The 19,873-nt window shown below is 40.2% G+C and overlaps 1 protein-coding gene across 1 annotated transcript in view; it reads right to left on the bottom strand.

Annotated features, from left to right (window-relative positions):
- The window catches only part of LG08H8orf76 (linkage group 08 C8orf76 homolog), a 42,197-nt gene that overhangs the window by 2,079 nt on the left and 20,245 nt on the right, over positions 1-19,873 (bottom strand). The window contains exons 4-5 of the mRNA XM_073596324.1: positions 16,070-16,461; positions 2,758-2,890 (exon numbers count right to left, since the gene is read on the bottom strand). Coding sequence (XP_073452425.1) covers positions 2,758-2,890; positions 16,070-16,461 — 525 coding nt within the window. The remainder of the gene's footprint in view (positions 1-2,757; positions 2,891-16,069; positions 16,462-19,873) is intronic.

The following is a 19,873-nucleotide window of genomic DNA, read 5'->3' as shown; positions in this document are numbered from 1 at the left end:
GTAGCAAAGTGTCATCACATGAAAAGATTTAATAAAATGTTTACAAAAAAGTAAGGGGTGTACTCCCTTTTGTGAAATACTGTACAAAGAGAATCAATACAAAATACTTTTCCACTGGCATTACACTCTGGATAGGTAATGCACCATATATCCCTTTGCTGACTATAGGTTCTGGAGTTGCAAGGAAAACCTTGGAACAACTCAACTTGTCTATTCGTATTGTCCCCTGGCAGCTGTCCATATGCTTATCCACCAGCTTTTAGACTGCTGCATCCCATTCACACCTAGAACATACCTATTAGGTTTATCTCCTCCTGATTTTTCTAAAACATCTAAACTACTGAGGATGTATATCCTTATTGAGACCCTCAAATGGAAGCAAGTTGAACCTTTTCCTCTCCGACGGAGCTTCATACTAGGTTGCAGGATGTCAAAAGTATGGAATACCTTAAAGCAACCAGCAAATCTGTTGACAAACATAATAAAGGTTTGTGAACTGTGGCATACTATAAAAAACACTGTTAGGCTAGCCATAGAGGAATCAATTTTCTTTGCTTTCATCACATCATTCTGTGTTGATGGGGGAATCTCCCACAGTGCTATTGTATTCTGCCAACTTGGGGTGGGGGCGGTAGTGACTTAGGTACAACCAGCCTGTGAGATTTTTCTACATGCGATTATTGCCAGCTGCTAGCCGTCATTGTACTCTGCCAGGCTCGCCAGGTGGCAGAGTACAATGATTATGGCTAGCAGCTGGCAGAAATCGCATGTAGAAAAACCAGACTGGCTGGTTGTACTCAAGTCCATCAACTTGGGTACAATCATCCTGCCAATACATGGATCGAAATTTGATCCATGTATGGCCAACATTAGCATTCTCCATCGGCCTATTTTTATGTGTGGATGGTGGACGAGGGAGGCTCAGGTCTGGGACAGCGGTTAGGGAACCCGGTTAAAATCACATCCCCTCCCTTTCTTTTTCTACCCAAACTTTACTCTTCCCCCTCTCCCTCCTATATCTGATGTTTTACTTCTTCAGGGTTCTATTGCAAAAGTATTGTTGAATTATGTCAACCGCTTATATAATCTATATGCATACTGCATGCATCTCCTCTAATATGATTACTACTGTAGACTGCTTTACTGTACTGATATACCTTTATCAAATTTTTTTCACCGTGATGCACTTTGCACTAGAGCTGCACGATTAATTGCCAAGAATCGTTATCGCGATCTTGACTAAAGTGTTTCCCGATTCTTTCTATGCAAAGAACTCTCTCTGCTCTTCTGAAGCCACAGCCCTCAAAAGAAAGGAAGGAAAGAACCGGGCAGTCTGCCAAGAATCAAAACATTCTTTATCAGTTGAACTTAAGTATAAACTTTATAACAATTTGTCACTGGAATAGACTTCGTGTGCAAGTGAAAAAAGTTTAACCATTTAATAAACACTAAACCTTTTTCTGACATTTGTTGGTTTCAAGTTAAAATCATTTTTTTTTTTTTGCTAGAAAATTACTTAGAACCCCCAAACATTATATATATTTTTTTAGTAGGCACCCTAGAGAATAAAATGGTGGTTGTTGCAACATTTTATGTCACACCACTGTATTTGTGCAGCGGTCTTTCAAATGCTATTTTTTTGGGAAAAAATTACTTTAATGAATTAAAAAAAAAAACAAAAAAAAAACCAAAACTAACAAGTAAAGTTAGCCTATTTCTTTGTATAATGTGAAAGATTTTACGTCGCAAGAATCGTGATCTTTTTATTCTAAGCAAAAAAAAAATCGTGATTCTCATTTTGGCCAGAATCATGCAGCTCTACTTTGCACTTGATTGGTCCTCTTTACCAACTGCATATTTAATGTATAGATTGTTATCTGTGTATGCCACATAGCTTGAATTGCCTTCACCCCCCCCCCCCCCCCAAGATGCATTGTAGGATACTTGGCTTTTATTTTTGGCAATTACTGTGAATCTCATTTTTTCTACTTTAAAAAAATTGATAAAATAAAAAAACACATTTATTAAAAAAAAAAAAAAAAAAATTGCAACCTTTTTAATCATTACACAACCAGCACAGTGTACACTGGGAGGGGTTTGGCATTCATATTACAGTGCAATTATGGAAATAAGTAAAAGATAAGATAAGATAGGTCCTTACTGGCTGCTTTCCTTTATATAACCTACTTTAGGTAATGTTTGCATCCAGCTGATACTTTGGGAGGGAAGTAAATTTTCACAAATAGGGGAGGCGGCTATCCATTTGCAATAGAAACTAAAGGTCTTTTAAAAGGTTTTAATTTTTTTGTTTGTGATCAATTTATTATAGTATGCTGTAATAAAGGTTTAGATTTTTTTTCCCCACAATCCAGTGTCTGTTGCAGAATCTATTGCTGTTTTTTTCCTTTTCTATATAATATGTCGCAATTGCTGTCCCACACAACACATTTGTATACTTTGTATATTTTTTTGATTAATCTGGAGACTGTGTAGTCCTGCTTTTCTGCTGGCTGGTGAAGCTGGATGTTGGGGCCTGTTCAAAGTAGCCCTTTGTGGTAACTGCATTTCTTTTGAATGGCACCACAACACAGGATGGAAAAAAAATAATAATAATGTAGCCTACACTTGTGCACCACAACATACTAAAATGTGTGAATTGTGGTACAGTGCCATGAGGTATGAAAATTTTACAGTATTATGTAATCACCTACACAGGCCATCTAAGAGGGAGTAGGTAAACAGTACAAATTCACTCACATTTGTTATTAAACTTTGAGACTCTTCTGCTAAATCCATCTGATTTAACTGCTCCTCTATATAATCTTGAGTCTTTAGATTATGGTCCAACGCAAAGGAAGCATGCTGGGGCTGAATAAAATGCAGGAGAATTCTGAAAGAAACAAAAAAGGAAAAAAAAAAAAAAAGACAAAGGAAAAGTCAGAACTGTGAGTGAATTATAGTGTCAATGCAGCTGTAACCTTTAAAGGAAATATATGGCCACAGTATACACTTTCACTTTATGACATTAGAGTTGAGTAGAGTTGTAATAACAATACAAACAATAGTTATTCTTGACATTTTCATGTTGTGACTTCTGCCTGTCTGCTGAGCCTCACTTTCCACAACTTCCTGGATTTCCTACATATTTTGCAGCATCTTCTCTGCGGTTTACCTTCAGTTTCTATGGACTACATATCCCATGGTACATTGCTGCCTGCAGGCTGTGATTCATGAACTGACTCCACCTCCTGAAACTCCCCCTCTCAGCACCTCAGAGGGCAGGCTCTGTGAGGTCTGTGACCCAGCAGTGACTACTAACAGGGCACAGTGAATACATGTCACATAATTCAAGGAAGTAAGTAGTATGGATCTTCGCAAAGTACGTTTACAAATCTCAAGATTGTTCAGCACGATAGGTGCAGGCTAGAAATAACTGAAGTACGGCATAGAAATTCTGAATTTACATTTTGGCCACAGATATGCTATGTTATCTTGTAAATACAACAAGCTGTCAGAATTAATAACCTGTAGCATTTATAATGACCTCTCTCTTCAATATTGAATAACAAATGAAAGGATTATTGTATCCAAAATAAACTGATGTAAAAGAGGAGCTCCAGTCATTGTTGTGTTTATTAAAAGGCAGCAGCTACAAAAACTGTAGCTCATGACTTTTATTAAATACACACTCGCCTGTCTCATGATCAAGTGATGTGCTCACCTGAGTCACCCTTCTCCCTGTCTTCTCTCACCGGCGCCAGCATCTCAACTGTGGGCACCCGGCTGTGACAGCTTGCGGCTTAACAGCTGGGTGCCCACTGCTCATGACCGAGTCACGTTGCGCTTCCTGAATGGTCCAGCAGACCTGTGACATGTCCCAGAAGACTGCAGGGAGGAAGGGGGATGAGAACTTCCATTCAGAGCGCCTAGGCGATCTGAGCAGAAGTGGGAGCTGGTACCTGTCAAAACTAGATATCTGCTCCCCCCCCCCAAAAAAAAAATTGCATGCCAAATGTGGCAGGGGAAGAGTACTTAAAGCGGAACTCCCCCTTTTGGGTGGAGCTCTGCTTTAATGTAAAAGAGTTTCAAAAGATAATAATTCGATAAGAATACGACATTTAAACAGTGATCGAAAGCTTCACTAATACATTGTAACAACATAATTGTTGCTTTTGCTCCATTCCATCCGTGTGCAGATTAAGGTGAATCTAAAGGCTCCGTTTTTATTTTTAAATAACAAACATGTCATACTTGCTCTGTGCAATGGTTTTGCACCGAGCAGCCCCAATCTTTTCTGGGGTCCTCTGCCGGCGCTCCTGGCTCCCTATAGCAAGCGACGTGCTATGGGGCACTTGTGCATGCTCACTCCCGAGCTGGCTCAGTGGGGTTTATTTATTAAAGCTGGAGAGTGCAAACTCATGCTCACTTCTGCATAGAAACCAATCAGCTTCCAGGTTTTATTGCCAAAGCTTATTTGAACAAGCTGGGGTTAGAAGCTGATTGGCTACCATGGACAGCTGCCCCAGATTCTGAGTGTATCAGTTTTAGCAAATCTACCCGTGTGTGTGTCCATGAGGCTTGATTCACATCTATGAATGTTGCTTTTGATCGTTTTGTGCTTTCTGTGGTTTTTAATTACGATTTGCATTTTTAAAATGTATATTAGAGAGAGGTATGAAGGTGGAGACGTGACGGCAGTGCTGCTCATGCCTGTTCACACCTGCACCCCCGTGATTTGAAAATTGGGACTATTACAGTACTTGATAAAATATTACAGTTACCACATTCTAAAAAATAAAAATATAAATTTTAATGATTGGACATATCAAAATACAACACATCGATATAACATATAGTCGTAAAAACAGGTACCACACTACATACAGCGAGGATAACCCGCAAATTTATACAGAGCATGTGTGTGGAATTTTAGTCTCGACCGGTTTCGCGGCAGGAACCGCTTCTTCAGGAGAACTCTATAAAGTAATTTTAAAGTAGTTTAGCTGAATACATATATAAAGATTTACATACAAAAAAAATGAAGCAGCAAACATAATAAATCACAGTTATAGTCAGAGATCAAAGTACATACATAGTAACATTAAGGACAAGCTCACCCGCTCGCACGGAAGCAGTGCGAGCGGGTGAGCTTGTCCTTAATGTTACTATGTATGTACTTTGATCTCTGACTATAACTGTGATTTATTATGTTTGCTGCTTCATTTTTTTGTATGTAAATCTTTATATATGTATTCAGCTAAACTACTTTAAAATTACTTTATAGCGTTCTCCTGAAGAAGCGCTTCCTGCCGCGAAACCGGTCGAGACTAAAATTCCACACACATGCTCTGTATAAATTTGCGGGTTATCCTCGCTGTATGTAGTGTGGTACCTGTTTTTACGACTATATGTTATATCGATGTGTTGTATTTTGATATGTCCAATCATTAAAATTTATATTTTTATTTTTTAGAATGTGGTAACTGTAATATTTTATCAAGTACCGTAATAGTCCCAATTTTCAAATCATGGGGGTGCAGGTGTGAACAGGCATGAGCAGCACTGCCGTCACGTCTCCACCTTCATACCTCTCTCTAATATACAACCTCGGGATGATGGTACCTACACCATATTTTATTGTTTCATAAACCTAGGCCTTACTACTCGTTTTTAAAATGTAACAGTTTTTTTTTTTGCAAATTATGGTAAAAAACGCACTACATGCTTTTCTGCAGCTTTTCCATTGAAGTCTATTTAACAAAAAAAACAAAAAAAACAAAACAAAAAACACTGTTTTGCATTTAAAAAAGCCCCTGACTCTTTCCGGGGCACAAAAATGCATTGATGTGAATGTGTTCCATAGGAACCAATGTTATAAAAATGTCCTGCATTTCCGCAAAAAGCATGAAAAAACGCATTGGTGTAAATGGAGCCCTAGACCAGCCTTTCTCAACCGGGGTGCCGCCGGAGGTTCTCAGGTGTGTTGTGAACAGGGCCTTAGCGGAAATCTCTCAAAGTATGGAGAATTCCTCTCTTAGACAGCAGTCCTCTGAACGGGATTTTCCTTAACCCTTGGTTCTGGGGACACTATGTCTCAGTGGTAATAGTCAATAATAATCAAGACAAAACAAGTCAACCTTCCCAATAGGTTGACAGACAGAAATAAAAAAAAGGGTCTAACCCGTCTCTGAAAATAAAAAAAAACAAAACAAACAAAAAAAAAACACTATTTAATTTTTGCTACATCTTTTTGTCTATATATTGCACAGAAAATAAAATTATTTTTTGCAAGATAACATTGTGAAAAGAAAGCCTTGTTTATCCTAAAAAACAAAACAAACACACATCTGTATTTCATTATCCTTATTAAAAGGGTACGTTCACCTTTGTACACTTTTTTTTCTAAATTCCAGCTCCCCTATGCACCAATATAACATTCATGTACTTTTTTTGCAAAAAAATCTACGCTTTCCATTAAATCTATAGACACTTTTCTTGTGCTCATCCATGAATCCAGACGTTTCCATTAATAATGTCTTTCTTCCTCACAGACTAGAGGTCATGACACAGGAAGGAGTTGACCAGCTGATCTCATTAGCACACACCCTGCATCATCCACACTCCCAGGTACATGTTTTATAAATTAAATGCAATCAATCAGTGATCACCCTTCTCACTAAATAAGCAATATACAATCAGACTGCATAATGTATGGCCATCTTCATACAAGTACATAGGAGCGAGTGGACAGAAACACTCAGCTGTCAAGCCCCGTTCACAACTCTGCATAGCGGGAACTTGCATTCCCACGTGCGTTTTGTTTTTTTTGTGGGGGCTGTGTTTAAGCATTTTCACTCATCACACATAGTGCAGCTCATCAACCTGAATGGGCTTCCCTACACACAGCAATCGCCCCAAAGAAGCTTCAGGACTATTTCTTAGAGTGGAACTTGGTGCAGCGCATTTTTGAAATGCAAGGAAATGCACAGATGTGAATGGAGCCTCATTGTTCTTGTTATCGCAACAATTTCACTTTCAGGCCCCATTCATATCTAGTATAGTGGGAGCGCATGTTTTGTGGCTCGTTTTTCCTGTGACACGCATAGGGCAGCCCGTTGGTTACATGTGGTTAATGGGATATTTTTGCGTTTTGTGGGTTGTGTGTTTTTTACTGTGCGTTTTTCAGTATTTGCCCCTCTTTTTCACATGTCAAAATGTGTGTTTGCTTCTGTTTGGTGTGCCATTAACAATTAATGGCATTGAAAGTGCAACTAGTGATTTTAGGTGTATAAACATGGCCATACAATATACAATCTGATTGTACAAACATCCATGAAGACAGTGAAGTAAGTGTCTGTAGAATTAATGGAAAGCTTTGATATTTTTGCAAAATAAGTACATTAATGCTATATTGGTACATAGAGGAGCTGGAAGTTAGGGAAAAAAAAAAAAAAAAAAAAAAAAAAAAGAAGAGGCAAACTTAGCCTTTAAGTTTAATCTTGCATCGATCTTTCTTTTGGCATTTTGAAGTGTGCAGTAGATCAGAGAGGAGAGAACAGTCTATGTGGATAGAGCTGCAGTATTGAAAACAGAAGGGTCTCCTGGGTTCTGTAACATTCACCATACAATCTAATTGTACAATGTCCTTTAGATCTACCATCAACTATGTAGTGTAAGGGCCTGCCTGATTACATACAGAGCGATTGAGTAGATAGGGGTTTCCTCCTACTATATAAATTTGGTAAATCTAAAAGGAGATTGTACAACCAGATTGTATATTGTATGGCCATGTTTATACACCTAAAATTACTAGTTGCGCTTTCAGTGCCATGAATTGTTAACAGTACACCAAAACACAGAAACAAACACACATTTTGCCATGTGAAAAAACGAGGGGCAAATGCTGCAAAAACGCACAGTAAAAAAAAAAAAAACACAACACAAAGAAAAAAACAAACACACAACCCACAAAATGCCAAAATGTCCCATAAGCCACATGTAACCTATGAGTGTCACAGGAAAAATGAGCCACAAAACACGCACTCCCACTATACTAGATATGAATGGGGCCTGAAAGTGAAATTGGTCTATAACAAGAACAAGGAGGCTCCATTCACATCTGTGTGTCTCCTTGCATTTCAGAAATAAACTGCACAAAAAAAAAAAAGGTTTGCAGTATAAAAAGGCACCAAGCTCCACTCTAAAAAAAATTGTCCTGAAGCTTCTTTGGGGCGATTGCTGTGTGTAGGGAAGTCCATTCAGGTGGATGAGCTGCCCTATGTGTGATGAGTGAAAATGCTCAAATGCCCCCGCCCCAAACGTATGTGGGAATGCGAGTTCCCGCTAAGCAGAGTTGTGAACGGGGCTTGACAGCTGAGTGTTTCTGTCCACTCCCTCCTATGTACTTGTATAAAGATGGCCATACACTATGCAATCCGATTGTATATTGTGTATTTAGTGAGAAGGGTGATCACGGATTGCATCTCATTTAAAAAACGTGCACCTGGGAATGGGAGGGTAGATGATGCAGGGTGTGTGCTAATGAGATACCGCTCCTGCCCATTGAAATTAATGGGGCAGCGCGGCTATACCATCGACTTTTAACCCTTTCTCGGTCATTGGCAGGGGGGTAAAACCGCCCATGCTAGTGGCCCGAATACCGCCGCTAAAAAGACGGTAAAGCGATGCTAAAAATAGTGCTGTTTTACCGCCGGCGCCCCCACCGCCCAGTGTGAAAGGGGCCTAATGGAAACGTCTGGATTCATGGATGAGCACAAGAAAAGTAAGGGTCTAGAGATTTAATGGAAAGCATTGATATTTTTGCAAAAAAAGTACATGAATGCTATATTGGTGCATAGGGGAGCTGGAATTTAGAAAAAAAAAAAAAAAAGGTGAACTTCTTCAAAGCTATAGCTGCTTCAGTTGGCCCAAAGCAAAAATGAAAAAAAAAACTGCTCTGGATCAAAGGGTACGATACTCAGTGCTTAGGCAATTTGTGCAGCCTCCTGACTCTGCATGGGTCAGATGTCAGAGCAGTGAGTATATTTGCTTTTCCTGCTTTGCAACATAATTTGCCAAAGGCAACCATCAGCACTAGTTTGGCCGCTTTCACACGGCTCTATTAAAATGTAACAAATGCAAATATGCATTTTTGATGCGTTTCCAGTGCAACGCAGGTGCGTTTTTGCTGTGTTTTTCCTGTGTTTAATGCATTTTCTAGTAATTTCAACGGCTGCTTTTAGGTGTGTGCGCATCTGAAAACCGCACCAAAGATGCAGCACTTTTCAAATCACTCTGCACCCGCAGTGCAGTGATGTGAAGAGTCCCATAGGATTTGAAGGGATTGTGTTTTTGGAACAGTAAAAACGCATCAGTGTGAAAGTAGCCTTTATGGAGTTATTTACAGAACTTCTGTGGCCAGGGGTGATGTTCGAAATTACGGTGCCCCATATAGCTTGACAGAGGCATAAAAATACACTACAATCGTTTTTTAGAATGCGGCTGCGGCACGCTAATGCAGGGATAAAATGATCTCTGAAGAGCAATCTATATGCTGACTGCTCTTCAGGCAACAAAGCACTGTGAACGAGCCTTTCATTTTTAAAATAATTTTTTTTTGGACCCCTGATATCTTACTTCAGAGTCAGAGAAATAATGGGAGGATTCAGTTCCTTTCTCTGCAGCCTCAGTTGTACAAATGAATGAATAGCAAGCACTCAGAGGCTTCCTGTTCATTCACAAACTGAAGAATAGTGAACTTAGTATAGCGATACTTCAGTGATGAACACAGTGAGCAATTGGTACAGCTGGGCCTGAATGGGCCTCCCTCCACTGCTGTCTAACCCAATGAGGGAGAGCCCTAGCTAGCCGATGCTCTCATGCACACCGCTGAATCGAGAGGGAGCTCAGGTAAGTATTTGGGGGGAGGGGGTGGGGGAGTTAATACAGCACCTGTGGATATAAATGGAAAGGGAAAACTGGGTGTGTGTTGACCGCTGCTACTCCAATTATATTAACAATGGTATTAAACCAGTAATGTGAAGACGCCGTATGACGAAATGCGTAGAGTGGGGGCAAGGACACTGACATCATCACACACGCCTGATTCGCACTTGCAGCTTGGTGATTGCGGCCGGAGGCGACCAGCAGTTGGGATAGCATTACAAGTGATAATGCCCTAGTGTCGGGGAGACACTAGAACCATGTGAATGGATTGGACATATTTTTAATAAAAAAGTGCAGTATTTTAAAACTGTTTTACGCTATGGAGACCTTCTTTTATACTTCCATGACTATTCGTAATATGCCTGGATCTACTGGTGAGGATATGTACCGAACGCTTGGATGGTGGAGATATAGTGTGTTGCAGAGCACATTTGCTGGTCTATAAATTTGATCAGCCATTTCATCTGGTGAGTCAGTTTAGTGTGGCTGGTGGATTCGTACTGGGCGACACGTAATGCCATTTGGAACTTCGTCTGTTGAAGTGTTTGTTCAAGTGACTCTTTTTGTTCTTTTTTTTTTCCATTTTTGAGCATTTATGGGCTTGATTGGACATTTACTCATTTATATACTTAAACACGCTGCACGTTATTTTTTTAAGCACTTTTATTTGCTATTTTGCACAATTTTTCTGTAGTTGCACCATATTGCATATTTTGTACAGAATTTGCACTTTATTTTGAATGGTTTATATATTGCTTATTAGTAGGTCACTGTGTATATTAAGTAAAACACAATTTGGATCTCGTATTAGTAGATCTCTTACTGCACATGTTTATAATAGGGTCAGAATTTTACTACATCAGTCACAAAAGGGAATACAGACCAGTGCCACAACTCTCTTTTCTAAGTATTGGGGGGGGGGGGGTCTGGGGTTCTGCTGCACACAGGAGGTTTTTACCTTCCTGCATAGAATGCAGGAAGGTAAAAAAAAAAAAAAAAAAAAAAAAAAAAACCTTCAGTCTTTAGAACCACTTTAAGAAACAATAGACTAGCATATAGGCCGCCCCGTTCACACTTGAGCGCTGTGCCTTTTTTTTTTTTTTTGTGAGTTGTCAGGACTACTCGGGTTAAAAAGAATTCATTCCTAAGGCCTTTGCATCATATATATTTTTGAACAACTCAGAAGCCATCGTTTAAAAAAAAAAATGTTTGGAGGTTAAATTAAAGTTCATGCTTGTGGAGCTTGTAAGAGACTCTAAGGCTCCTTGCATATCAGCCTAGATCGAAAATTAACTGCTTCAGCCCCGGAAGATTTTACCCCCTTCCTGACCAGAGCACTTTTTGCGATTCGGCACTACGACGCTTTAACTGACAATTGCGCGGCCGTGCAACGTCGCACCCAAACAAAATTGACATCCTTTTTTCCCCACAATAGAGCTTTCTTTTGGAGGTATTTGATCACCTCTGCAGTTCTTATTTTTTGCGCTGTAAACAAAACAAAAGAATGACAATTTTGAAAAAACAAAAAAAAACAAAAAAAACAAAACACATTATTTACTTTTTGCTATAATAAATATCCCTCAAAAATATATAAAAAAAAAAAAAAAAAACATTTTTTTTCCTCAATTTAGGCTGATATGTATTCTTCTACATATTTTTGAAAAAAAAAAAAAAAAATTGCAAGCGAATATTGATTGGTTTGCGCAAAAAGTTATAGCGTCTACAAAATAGGGCATAGTTTTATGGCATTTTTCTTTTTTTTTTTTTACCAATAATGGCGGCGATCTGCGTTTTTTTTTTAATCGGGACTGCGACATTATGGCGGACACGTCGGACAATTTTGACACATTTTGGGGAACATTGGCATTTTTACAGCAATCAGTGCTATAAAATTGTATTGATTACCGTAAAAATGTCACTGGCAGTGAAGGGGTTAACCACTAGGGGCAGTGAAGGGGTTAAGTGTGTCCTATTCTGTGTTCTAACTGAAGGGGGATGGGACTATGCAGGGGAGATGACAGATCACTGTTAATACTCTGTATGAACAGACGATCTGTCTGTTCTCCCCTCAGAGAACGGGAAACTGTGTGTTTACACACACAGATCCTGGTTCTCTGTGTGCACCGAGCGATCGCGGGAGCCCGGCGGTGATTGCGACCGCCGTGCACTCGCATCGGCTCCGTGGGTGAGCATGGGGTGTGCGCGCCTCCGGCGGCACGTGCGCTCCTCCAGCGGCGCGTGCACTCCCCCTAGTGGCCGCAGGGTGAAGCGACGTTACATAACGTTGTTTCACCCAGCCATGCCATTCTGCCACAGTACAACTACGGCGGATGATCGGCAAGTGGTTGAAAAGTGGAAAAAAAAAAAAAAAAAAAAAAAAAGGGGGGGGGGGGGGCTTATTCAAATACGGCCATATGAAACATATTGTATTATTTACTGCATAAACAATCATATTAACAATAATTACCAATATATTAGTAAATTATATTGGAGTAGTTATAGGCATGATTAACTGAACAAAGCTGCCTACATTTTGGTTCATATTTTTCTTTTATATATCATGATATATTGTTTGGATATTCATAAAAATGTATACCTTATCTTATCATAGTGAATAGAGTATGTTTGTAGGCCAGTTATAATTTTAGATTAGATTATAGTAACTATACTGGTGTAATAATCCTTGTATTTTGAATAATCGGGATGATTCTTGTGCCATGACTTCACTTTCAAGGTTTGCGAGAAGTTAAGGTAATGATCTTATCCAAATAGTCTCATAACTATATATTTCAGAAAGAGCCAGGAAGTCTGGTTCTTATAGTTTATGGCTTTCCTTAAGCCCAAGTCAAAAGGTTATTCAGGAATTAAAGTCAATTTTTTATACAATACTGCCCTCTTTGGCCACTGTGAGTAAAGGAAACTACAATATTTCCCTATAAGGGTTATGCAGGAAATGTATGTTTTGAAGGTGGAGGGGATGTTGAGATCTTGAGTACGGAAGAATGTAGGAATGAGGGTCAGAGAAATTCTTTGGACACCCAATTGATATGTCTCAAAACAAAAACAAAAACAAAAAAAAAAAAAAAAAAAAAAGAGAGAGTCTTAAGCCATGGTAAAATATTAATCTTGTATTTTTACCTTTTGGGTAATTGAAGTTGTTTTGAGCATATGCTTAACTAAATTATTCAATGTTGGTAGTGTCAGTTTTGGGAGGGAGTTGAATTCTAACTGCAGTATGAGTTCTACTCCCTTTTAAACAAAGGGATAAATAGCTTGTTAGATCTCAACAAAGCTGACTTCAAAAGTATGATTGGATTAGTTATAGTATGTGTTGAACCATAAATTCATTCTAAATTTATTATTTAAAAATAAGTCTTGGTTAAATTACCAAGTTTGTACGTGGTTAACAAAATTGTCCATATACTGTAAAAAAGGTTTAAGCTTGAAGGTCTATTTGTTTTGAGAAGGAATTACATGTTTCAACCGGTTCCTGACCGGCTCACGCAGATATACTGCGGTAGATCGGCTCCCCTAGGTGAAATCCTGTATAGGTACGTCCATTCCTTTAGCGGCCATCAGGGGGCCCATGCACGCCAGCGACCTGATGCGCGTGGCCGGTGGGCACAATCACTGCCGGCCACGCAATATCAAGTGCACAAGCTCCAGCAAGGGGATTTGTGTGTGTAAACACACAAATCCCTGTGCTGTCAGGGAAGAGGAGCCATATCGTTTGTTCCTACTAAGTAGGAAAAACAATATATAAAAATATATATATATATATATATATATATATATATATATATATATATATATATATATATGTCTCTTCTCCTAGTCAATCCTATCCACCTCCCCCCCCCCCAGTTAGTGTACGCTGAGGGAACACACAATTAACCCTTTGATCGCTCCCTAGTCTTAACCCCTTCTCTGCCAGTTACATTTACACAGTAATCAGTGCATTTTTATAGCACTGATCGCTGTCTAAATGCCAATGATCCCCAAAAAAAGTGTCAAAACTCTTCGATCTGTCTGATGCAATACAGCTAAAAGTCGCAGATCACCACCATTACTAGTAAAAAAAAAAAAATAAAATAAAAATGCCATAAATCTTTCCCATAGTTTGTAGACACTATAAATTTTGTGCAAACCAATCAATATACGCTTATTGCAATTTTTTTACCAAAATATGTAGAAGACTATATATTGGCCTAAACTGATGGAGAATTTTTTTTTAATTTTTGGGGATATTTATTATAGCAAAAAGTAAAATATATTGTTTTCTTTTCAAAATTTTCACTCTTCTTTTGCTTATAGTGCAAAAAAGAAAAACCGTGATCAAATACCCCCAAAAGAAAGCTATTTGTGGGGGAAAAAGGACCAAAATTTTGTTTGGGTACAGCATTGCATGACCGCGCAATTGTCAGTTAAAAGCGACGCAGTGCCAAATTGTAAAAAGTGCTCTGGTCAGGAAGAGGGTAAAATCTTCTGGGGCTGAAGTAGTTTAAATCAACATCTAAAGTTGTTTTCATAAGTCTGTAGAGCCACGGAAAGCTGTTTACCAAGACATAAAGTGTTGAAATATGACTTGAAAAAGCTTGTGGTAAAATTTTCTCATCATTGGTATCACCAATATAATTGAGTCTTTGTTTATCTTTTTTGTATATCACCAATTATATCTGATATTATTTTACACTGAATTTTTAGTTAATAAATATATATATTTTAGCATATTGATGTATTCATTCTTGTCTTCAACTAGCATGGATAAACGAACTTGAATTAATTGGTTGTATTGTGGAAAGATGTAAAAATATCCTAAACCATAGATTTTTGCATTATTCCTTAAATATAATACTGTTTTAACCACTTCAGCCCTGGAAAATTTTACCCCCTTCCTGACCAGAGCACTTTTTACAATTTGGCACTGTGTCGCTTTAACTGACAATTGCGCGGTCATGCAATGCTGTACCCAAACAAAATGTGCGTCCTTTTTCCCTACAAATAGAGCTTTCTTTTGGTAGTATTTGATCACCTCTGCGGTTTTTATTTTTTGCGCTATAAACAAAAGAAGAGTGACAATTTTGAAAAAAAAAAACAATATTTTTTGCTATAATAAATATCCTCCAAATTTAAAAAAAATTTCTTCACCAGTTTAGGCCAATATGTATTCTTCTACATTTTTTCCCCCCCTTTACCAAAAATATCGCAATAAGCATATATTGATTGGTTTTTGCACAAAAGTTATAGCGTCTACATAATAGGGGATAGGTTTATGGTGTTATTTCTTATTTTTTATTTTTTTACTAGTAATGGCGGTGATCTGCGATTTTTAGCGGTGTTGCGATTTTGTGGAGGGCAGATCAGACACTTGACACATTTATGGGAACATTGACATTGATCGAGCGATCAGTGCTATAAATATGCATCGATTACTGTATAAAATGTCACTGGCAGGGAAGGGGTTAATACTAGGGGGCGATCAAGGGGTTAACTGTGTGTTCTAACTGTGTGGGGATGGGACCAACTGGGAAAGATGACAGATCGCTGTTCCTACTTTGTAGGAACAACGATCCGTCTCTCCTCTGACAGCACAGGGATTTGTGTGTTTTCGTGCACGCGATCTCGCCCGCCGTCCATGCGTATCGGGTCCCCCGCTGTGCAGCATGCACGTGCCTCTGGCGGCGCTTGCGTGCCCTCTGGTGGTTCTCCTGGACAAAGCCGTATATATACACGGGATTTTGCCCTAGAGAGCCATTCTGCCGCAGTACATCTGCGGGAACCGGTTAATATTTCGGTATAAACATCTGACAGCGTTTTTAGAGCAGCACCATTCATTTTGGATGGGCCTCCCTCCGCTCCAAAAACGCATTGAAGCTCACATACCAAATTTTTGGCACTGAACCAGGCGTGTTTTGCTGTGATTTTTATGCGTTTGTCGCACAACAATCGTGGCAGAATCGCACCACATTTAGGGTGTCATTAAGAAACAATGACACTGCAAGTCCATCACACGTTTTGTTGCGATTCTGGAATCGCAGGCAGAATCTTGCAATTCTGCCCACAATTTGAATATGCTCAAGTGTGAACGGAGCCTCAAACTGCAACATCAATATTTTCTACATACCTTGCTCTGATGAAGGATGCACAAGACCAGATCCACAGCTGTGTGCTATTCCTGCAGCATTCTAATACTGAAGGACTTGTGTTATTTTTACTACAATGTCTTTGTATCATGTTAGCAGTGTCCACAGTTTTAATGGAATTATGGACACAGGAATGTTCTCTCACTGAAGGCTCACTGAAATTAACTGATCCATTTCTGCAGTGGGAGGAAGCAAATGACAGACTTCTGTATGATTCAGCCAGCGATATCCAGAAATGTGGATTGAATGAGTGCAAGGTGACCAACTGTTGCAAACAAGAAACCACTTCCTTCAAATTCCCCAGATGGTTGTGAATAGTGACCTGGAGATTCAATGCAACTGTCAAGTGATCCGTGTTGTTAACACCTTTCATCTAAAAAAATAAAAATAAAACGATTCTTCAGAAATACAATACATTTACTTATTTTCTTTTAGATTGTAAGCTCAAATAAGCAGGGCCCTATGATTGCTTTTGTATTGCAACTCTGCTGTCTACCTTAATTTTGTAAAGTGTTGTGCAAACTGCTGGTGCTATATATAGCCTTTAATAATACTTTTCATACATCATAACCCTATTGGAATTACAGGGGAAACAAGCTTCTGATCACAGACTACAGTTCTTCCTGGGATATTCCAAAGTACTCACATGCCTTCTGAGATATACAATTCTAAGTATATGCCCTTGGTTCTTGTCAGGGCTGGGCTCTCAGCAGCACCCTCCTGTGCTCAGGCTGCTCAGCTAATCATCATTGTCAGCAATCATTGATCCCTCAGTGGCTCACCTGGTTACCATTATCTGCTCATCAGTCCTGCCTACAGCCAGCCCCTTCTGACTATTTAAGATCCGCGCTATTGCCGAATGACGGTAACAGTGCGGACCTACATTGCCGGGATGACGTTTATTGATGTTGTCCCCTGCAAGAGCGGCCTGCGCGCCACCTGCAGAGCGCGCACGGTGATCAGCGCGTCTATGAGACTCGCCTAATCACAGATCGGAGTAAGGGGTCGGTCCCGACCCCTTACCACATGATCAGCTGTCAGCCAATGACAGCTGATCATGTAATGTAAACAGAGCCGGTAATCGGCTATTTTTTCTCCTCGCGCTGACAGGGAGGAGGGAAAAAAAAAAAGCCGATCACCGGCGGCTGTGAGAGAGACATCAGTCCCGATCACGGCGATCATCTGTGCCCCCTGCCAGTGACACCTAGCAATAGGCAGCAGTGCTGCCTACCAGTGCCCACCAGCGTCACCCATCAGTGCCCACAGTGCCACAACAGTGCTGCACATCAGTGCCACCTATCAGTGCCCAGTGTCACCTACCAGTGCCCATCAGTGCCGCCCATCAGTGCCACCCATCAGTGCCCCCCAGTGGTACACATCATTGCCCATCAATGCCACCTATCCGTGCCACCCATCAGAGCCGCCTTATCTGTGCCGCCTTAACTGTGCCCATCAGTGCCCACCAGTGCCGCCTCATCAGCGCATATCAATGAAGGAGAAAAATTACCTGTTTGCAAAATTTTGTAACAAACTATGAAACATGATTTTTTTGTATGCAAAATTTTCCATCTTTTTTTGTTTAGCAAAAAATAAAAATCCCAGCTGTGATTAAATACCACCAAAAGAAAACTCTATTTGTGGGAAAAAAAATGATAAAAAATTAAATTTGGGTACAGTGTTGTATGACTGCGCAATTGTCATTCAAAGTGTGACAGCGCTGAAAGCTGAAAATTGGTCCGGGCAGGAGGGGGTTTAAGTGCCCAGTAAGCAAGTGGTTAAACTGCTTTGTTCATTCCTTTCCTGCCTTTGTCTAAACTGCTTTGTTCATTCCTTTCCTGCCTTTGTCAACATATCTGGAGTTTCTCTGCTGTGTTCCTGTGAGACTTTGCCCGGCTGACGTCCCTTCTGGTTCCTGATCCTGTTCTTCTGCCTCCGACTATGCTGATCTCTGGTTTCCTTGATTACTGGCCTGCCTGACTACCCGCCAGGGTGGATATAAATCAATGATTTAAAAAAAATAAAAATCTGATTTTTAAATTTAAAAATCGATTTTGGAGTAAAAAAAAACAAAAACAAAAAACAAAAAAAATCTAAAAAGATAGTTTTCTATTTAAGATACATTAATAATTTTGTTTATTCAGCATGAAATGGAGCTTAGTTATGTAGCATGAGGCTGTATATTCTGCAATATTTACATTTTTGGTAAACTGAGATAACATGCACTTGATGCATTCACACAATTTCACAGTAACCATGAGATTAAACAAAGTTCGGGAATATTCCTTTTTCCCGGACCTCCCCATATCAGCCTACTATGGGTCAGCTCCGCCCCCTCTGACCCCTCCAGGACCACCTTTTTTCCAGCCCATAAAGGGCAGCTGTCGGGGACCAGCTCGACGTTCTTTTTTCATCTTCGCTCCGGACGCCCTTTTTTCAAAAAATTAAAACAATATAGGAGTGAAGAATTGGGTCGAATGTATGTCCTGTCCGGGTTAAGCCTCTCCCAGCACAGAAGACCCCCCCAGACAGGCTGTAAATCTCCCAAAGAGGTGGGTTCCCATGGTGCAGGGACATATACTGTCAGTTTAAAGAAATGTATGTTGTGGCAGATGAGAAACAGGCAGGTGTTGTGGGCTGTTTTGATCAGACTAAGCTCTGTGTGCACTTCGAAAGGTTATTACCTTCTTCCCTTGTGTCCAGCAGTCTGCTGGGCTCTGCAGTCCAACCCTTGTGTGCTTCAGAGCGGCGCCGAGCCGGGCGGGTGACGTCACGGCGGCTTCCCTTCTCGTTCAGTTGCCTAGAAACCGCCGGGACACTCTGTGCTGACTCACGGCACTGCCTAGACTTAAAGGGGCGGTCTCCCACACTCTGGGCTTCCCTGCAGTTCCTCTCAGCGCTTTAGCTCTGCATTAAGGTAGGAACTCTGCTATTATTGCATACTTGTTCCTACTGCTTAATACCGCTGTGCATCGAGCCGTCCTTCCCTTCCAGGTCTATCTGCCTGCCTGTGTTCCCAGCCTTCTTGCACTGAAGAACCCATGGAAAGGTTTTTACCTACGCTTTTTTCTTTTTATATTAAATATATATATATTTTTTGTTCTTACATATGTTTTTTTGTTTACATATGTTAAGAGATTTTATTTTTATTTTTTCTTAAAAGAGAGCACCTCTTCTGTCTTTTTACACAACAAGACCACTGTCACATACGTGTCCCATTAGGGGGGGGACGAGGAGCCGAGTCCTACTTCAGATCAGATGCCAGATATTCCAGTGAACAGAGAAGAACCTATTCCCAGGGCCCGAGAATACCTTAGCAGACCATTTGAGTCTGAGCTTTTTGGACCCCGGTGAATGGACCTTGAATCCAAAATTCCTGCAAAGGATTTTCAGAGTCTGGGGTTTGCCTGTAATAGACCTCATGGCATCAGGGAGGAATGCCCAGCTCCCTTGCTTCTTCTCCAGAACATACCATCCACCAGCTTACGGCCAAGATGCTCTGTCCAAACCGTTGGACTTCCCCCTGGTGTATGTGTTCCCTCCGCTTCCTTTAGTGCTCAAGACCCTATTGAAGATTCACAGGGAGAGGGTTACAGCCATAGCAATTCTACAGTTTTGGCCCAGAAGGCCATGGTTCCCACTGGTGTAGAGAATGAAGATGTGTCAACCAATCCCACTGCCAGTTTGTCAGGATCTCCTGCTCCAGAACGGAATAAGTCATCCAAACCCCAGGAGGCTGAGACTAATGGCATGGAAATGGAGAGGAGATCTCTGATGGATTTAGGCCT

The sequence above is a fragment of the Aquarana catesbeiana genome, linkage group LG08 (assembly GCF_042186555.1).
Source record: "Aquarana catesbeiana isolate 2022-GZ linkage group LG08, ASM4218655v1, whole genome shotgun sequence".
Lineage (NCBI taxonomy): Eukaryota > Metazoa > Chordata > Amphibia > Anura > Ranidae > Aquarana > Aquarana catesbeiana.
Note: the sequence above shows the minus strand (reverse complement) of the source record. Positions and strands in the feature narration are given on the sequence as shown.